We start from the raw sequence: 6,179 nt of genomic DNA on the forward strand, positions 1-6,179 counted from the left end.
CAGAAAACAAACAACTGTTGCTATTTCAACAGCGGAAGCAGAGTTTATTGCTTTATCTGAATTGTGTTCTGAAGTAACATGGTATGTACAGTTGTTGCAAGATTTAAATATTAATGTAAAAGAATCTGTAAAGGTATTTGAAGACAATGCTGCCTGTATAAAAATGGCAACTGGTGACAGGGTGAAGAACAGAAGTAAATATGTAGACATTAAGTATTGTAATGTCAGGGAAGCTGTAAAAGGAAAATTGATTAGTTTATATCATTGTTCTTCTGAGAATAATTTGGCAGACATAATGACTAAACCATTGGGTTGTGTTCACTATGGAAAATGTATTGAGTCAATAGGTCTGATGTCTCTTCCTGTCATGAAGGGAGGAGTGTTGGAATATTCATGAGCAGGAAGAGTCATGTGGTAACTCAGTCAGCCAATGTGAAGAAAGTCCTACTGAGTCTGTGCAAAAGGTTATTGAGTTAGAAGCTGGATTTTGTTTGTTTCAGTTTCAGTCTCAGGTCTGTCTCTGCTGTAAGAAGTCTACATTGTGTTATCTTGCTGTAAAGAAGAATGTATGGTATTGTAAATATTTTGCTATGAATATAAAGAGTTTATTTGAATCAGCTAAATGCAGTAAACTGTGAGAACTTTTGATTTATTTTCACCAATAGAGAAATTAAAATTCTCTAACAAATACGGCTGCGACATCCCAAATAACCGGGCCAGGATTCACATCATGCAAGCAGCCCTGGACCGGGTGGTAGACCTCCATGACTCGGACATGCCTGAGCTATTAAACTTTAACCAGTTCATGGTCTCCCTCTGGTGCTGGTTTGAAGACCCTTTAGCTGATTGGAAGGCATGGGAGCAGATAAAGATGATGAGGCAGAGCAAGCGGCCGGTAGCGGAATACACCCAAGAATTCCAGGCCCTGGCCAGCAAGTTGAATTTTCCGGAGAACATCCTGCTCAGCCACTTCAAGGATGGGTTGAACTACAATCTGTATGATGCCTGCCTTCCCCGGGGAGATCCCCACCGGCTACAAGATTAGTACGTCTTAGCGGAGGAAGCCGAAATTGACCTGCTAAAGAGGCAATGCCAAGGGGGTAGATCGTGGGGGAAATCGCCCTCAGAATCAACTTGCGCAATGGCAAAGCCATCACTTGTGACCAGGAAAACCTCAGGGTATTTCAAATGCAGTAAAGAGAGGCATCGTGCAGCCAAGTGTCATTCATGCACCCCAACCCGAAAGCCTGACCAAGCTCCAACTGGAAAATCTGGGAAAACACCAGCAAAGCTGAAGGAGACAGCCATGAAAGGAGCTGAAATTGTTGAGTTCCCAGCCTCAGCCAAATGAGGGAAGAGAACTCCAACCAACCCAGGAGGGATATCCAACTCATCCGACAACTCGGAGGACAAACCCTTGGTAAGTGGACCCATCATGCCCCTTACCCGGACAGTAGAACTGCTAGCCCCAGGCATGTCCGAGGAGGTGGAAGTCAGGGCACTAATTGATTCTGGTTGCACCTGTTGCCTTAATCAGCCCAACCCTAGTGGGGACTTTAGAAACACCGGCGAGGAGGCTGAAGAAACTGATCTCGTTCAGTCAATTAGATGGGTCCATAGCAGGGGGGATGCCTGCCATGCTGGGAACATTGCCACTTCAACTGACCCTAGGAGACCATGTAGAGACTATAATGTTCGTGGTAACTCCTGGCATGGAATGCCCCCTAATCATGGGCATGGCGTGGCTAAAAAAATGAAATTCACGGGTGGACTGGAGAACAGCTGAGCTCAGATTCCCAAAGGAGAATCCAACCAAAGCATCAACTCAATCCCCAACCAGCACAACCCCAGCTGAAAGAGTGGCGATAGGGGAGGAGAAAGAATTACCCAAGATACCGGAGGAGTATAGAGACCTGGCGGAAGTATTCAGTGAGGAAAGATCGGACGAACTGCCCCCTCACCGGCCCACAGACTGCACAATAGAAATCCAGCTGGGGGCAAAACTCCCCAAACTAAAATTGTATTCCATGAGCCCACAAGAGCTAGAGGAAATGCAAAAGTTCATAGATAAAAATTTAGAGAGAGGTTTTATTCAGCCAGCAAAGCCGAAAACCGCAGCCCCTGTACTTTTCCAAGAAAAGAAAGATGGGATGCTTCATCTCTGCGTAGACTATAGAGCTCTGAATGCAGTGAGTGAAAACAATCTATACCCGCTTCCCCTCATGAAAGACATGCTGTCCAACTATCAAAGGGGAAAATTTTCACAAAATTAGACCTGAAGGAAGCCTATTACCGAATCAGAATAAAGGAAGGGAACGAATGGAAAACTGCTTTCAACTGCCCCTTCGGGTGCTACCAATTTCAAGTCCTACCTTTCGGACTACAGGGAGCACCCGCAGTCTTCATGCACTTAATAAATGACGTGCTGAGGGAGGACCTGTACAAAGGGGTTCTTGTTTACCTAGTTGACATCCTTATCTTCACAGAGACCATAGACAAATATGTTAAACTGGTTAGAGCAGTACTCAAAAAATTCTGGGCAGCTCACCTCTATGCCAAACTATCAAAATGTGAATTCCATAAGGAGAGAATAGACTATTTGGGGTACCGCATATCACCTGAGGGCATAGAAATGGACCCTGAGAAGGTCCAAGCAGTCTTAGAATGGGCTCCAGGGCAGGTCTGGCTCTGAGAATCAGCCTCTGACAGTGGGCGAGGGGTGTCTCAAATTAGTGGATGTCTTCCACCTGGTTCCAGGAAGAAATGGGCCCATTGTACTCCAAGCATGATAGATTATACAGAATATAGAATAACAGAATTGGAAGGGACCTTGGAGGTCTTCTAGTCCAACCCGCTGCTCAAGCAGGAGACTTTACACCATTCCAGACAAATGGGTGTCCAATCTCTTCTTGAAAACCTCCAGTGATGGAGCATCCACAGTTTCTGGAGGCAGGTCTTTCCACTGATAAATTGTTCTTGCTGTCAGGAAATTTTTCTCTAGTTCCAGGTTGGATCTCCCTTTAATGATCTTCCATCCACCACTTCTTGTCCTGCCCTCAGGTGCTTTGGAGAATAGATTGATCTGCTCTTCTATGTGACAGCCCCTCAAACATTTAAATTTTATACTAATAATATTCTTACCCAAAAATAGGTTGTAGTCTACTTTGTCAAATGCCATACTGAAGTCCAAGTATACTATTGTCAGAAACCATTTATATTTCATTTCTATCTATCTCCTCTGATCTAAAACCAAATCTCACCTTCCCCTGGATTCTGCCATACTCCCAAGGGGGAAGGGGGGGATATGCTTGCGCGGTTATGACTTTCACTTCCTCTATTCGCTCCAATGTAACCTTTTGTTTATATGCTTGCTGGCTCTACTGCCCATTACAATGTAACAAATTGCCTCCTGCACCTCCTTCAGAGAGATCTCTGAATCTTCTTCTCTCTAACCTGGCAGGGAAGAAATGCAAACATCCAGAACCTGGCTTATTTCTCCAGTCTCAAAGGGAGGTGTGAAGAGCTGTGGAACATTGTATTACAAATGGAGCTGGACTGATGTTATCTTCCTTTTCCCACGATGGACTTAACACCTGGGGATTGGGCGGTCTGAACTGTCTGGATGAACAATGGGGTGGGGTTTGCTTAGGGACCCTTTAAAGTATCGATCTGTAAAGAATCCCTCAGATCCTGTCTATTATGCCTACTATCAACTACTCTTAATAAAAGTTTCTGTTGGAACAAATTGTTTCCAAGAGTTCTGCTTTCTTAAGATGTGGGATTGAAGTGGGTCCTTACAACTATGTCCACAGGAATAATGGGAGACTTTAACTACCCTTATATCAACTGGAAGACAGACTCTGCAGCAAATGGGAGATCAAATAGATTCCTAACCAACCTAGCTGACAACTTTGTCATCCAAAAGGTAGAGGAGGGAACTAGAGGAAAAGCTATACTGGCCCTCAATCAGAATAGAGTTGGAAGGAACCTTGGAGGTCTTCTAGTCCATTCCGCTGCTCAAGCGGGAGAACCTGTACCATTTCAGACAGGTGGGTGTCTAATCTCTTCTTAAAAACCTCCAGTAATGAAGCACCCACAACTTCTGACTGCAAGCTGTTCCACTGGTTAATTGTCCTCACTGTTAGGCAGATTCTCCTTAATTCCAGGTTGCTTCTCTCCTTGATTAGTTTCCATCCATTGTTTCTTGTCCTGCCTTCAGGTGCTTTGGCGAATATTTTGAAAACCCCTCCTCTTCTTTGTGTCAGCGCTCAAATTCTGGAATACTGTTATCATGTCACCCCTAGTCCTTTTTTTCTGTAGACTGGCCATTCCAGTATCTTCCCAGGTACTGATGTTAGGCTGATTGGTCTGTAGTTTCCTGGGTCTGTTTTTTTTTCTTTTTTGAAGATGGTAACTACATCAGCTCTTTTCCAATCCTTAGGTAATTCCCCGATGCCCCAGGATGTATATAGCATGTGTATATGTGTGCTATGTATGGGTATGGGTAGATTATACTTTCTTTTGAGAGCAGGCAACAGAATTTTATTTTTAATGTGGGCCAGTGTGCTCACAATAAAAAATGACAATAAAGACAGGTATTCTCTTACCATTTTCTTGCTTATTTTAATTTTTATTTCTAGTCTGTCTTTTACAGATGTTTTTCGTAGGTTGGCTATAGTTTCTTTTTGTATGAAGGTTGATGCAAAGAATGAGTTAAGCATCTCTGCTTTCTCTCTACTGTCTGTTACTTTCTTGTCATCTTCTCTGTCAGGGCCCACTTCAATACTTCATCCTAAGAAAGCAGAACTCATGGAAGCCGTTTCTTCCAAAAGGAACTTTTATTAGGAGAAGCTGAAAGCAGGCATGATAGACAGATCTGAGGGTTTCTTGCCCAGATCAATAGGTAAAAAGAGTCCCCAGCAATAGTTCATCCGGTCAGTTCAAATGGGCCAATCCCCAGGTGTTAAGTCCGTTGTGGGAAAACTCTGAGAGCATGAATCTGTCTCAGGCTCATAGTGATGTTTGTTGGGTCTTTCACACCTTCCCATCCGGTGTAAGAGATAAGCAAGGTAGTCGGAGGCACATTCCTTTCTCCCCCCCCATTCAAGCAGACTTCAAGGGGAAGACAGTTTAAAGAGCAAGCATGTAGAACAGCAAAGGTTACATTGTACTGATAGGAGAAACAAAGCGACAGCCCGCAGCATTTCCCCCCATCCCCTCCAGGAGTATGGCAGAACCCAGAAGCACAGAGAATATAAAAATATAGGTGAAAAGATTTCCCCCCCCCCCCAAATATATGGGTTCTGACATCCTGCCCTCCTTAAAAGAAAGAAAGATCCACCTGTGGGGAAGAAAGATACATCAAAGATAAATTAGTTTGGTTTGTTTGGGTAAGCCGTGTGAATGTTTTTCAGAAGTTTGGGGGCTCTAACATGACTTTTATGAACCCCTTCATTCTGAGAGGAAGGAAGATGTCTCCATGCTACAAGGTATTGGGTGGAGCCATGGTGTTTTCTAGAAACTAGTATTTCTTTGATTTCAAATGTTGTTCCCCCTTGACCATAATGGGAGGAGGTGGAGGAGCAACAGCTGGCCTTAGTGGTGACTGTTGCTCGCGTTTAAGGAGGCTACAGTGGAAAATTGGATGGATTTGTCTAAATGATTTTGGGAGTTCTAACTCCACAGTAATGGGATTTATGATTCTGATAATGGTAAGGGGTCCTACATATTTTAGTCCTAGTTTTTTGGAGGGTTGTAGGGATTTCAGGTACTTTGTGGACAGGTAAACCTTTTCCCCCACACTGAAAGGTTTGGGTTCGACCCTTTTTTTGTCTGCTTGTTTTTTATATGCTTCTCTAGCTTCATCTAGTGCTTTCCTAACTACTGGCCACGTATTTTTAAATTGTGCTAATCCACTCTTTTAGGGAAGGGATTTCTGGGTCCACAGAGGGGAGTTCTGGTATCAGGTTGAAACTTTGTCCTGTGGCTACTTGGAAAGGGGTGTAGCCCATGCTGGAGTGCACTGCGTTGTTGTAGGCGACTTCATCGAATGGAAGCAGGTCAGTCCAATTGTCCTGCTGGTAATTAATAAAGCATCTTAAATAGTGTTCTAGTACTGAGTTCGATCATTCAGTCCCACCGTTCGTTTGCAGATGATGACTAGATAATAGTCCTTGGCT

At 43.8% G+C, this 6,179-nt stretch overlaps 1 protein-coding gene across 1 annotated transcript in view; it reads left to right on the top strand.

The window, feature by feature from the left end:
• LOC107291838 (solute carrier family 2, facilitated glucose transporter member 11-like) overlaps positions 1-1,045 on the top strand; it is a 29,517-nt gene extending 28,472 nt beyond the window's left edge. The window contains exon 11 of the mRNA XM_029285023.1: positions 666-1,045. Coding sequence (XP_029140856.1) covers positions 666-1,045 — 380 coding nt within the window. The remainder of the gene's footprint in view (positions 1-665) is intronic.
• Positions 1,046-6,179: the final 5,134 nt, after the last annotated feature.

The sequence above is a fragment of the Protobothrops mucrosquamatus genome, unplaced genomic scaffold (assembly GCF_001527695.2).
Source record: "Protobothrops mucrosquamatus isolate PMUCROS unplaced genomic scaffold, P.Mucros_1.0 scaffold1196, whole genome shotgun sequence".
NCBI classification, from domain to species: Eukaryota; Metazoa; Chordata; class Lepidosauria; order Squamata; family Viperidae; genus Protobothrops; species Protobothrops mucrosquamatus.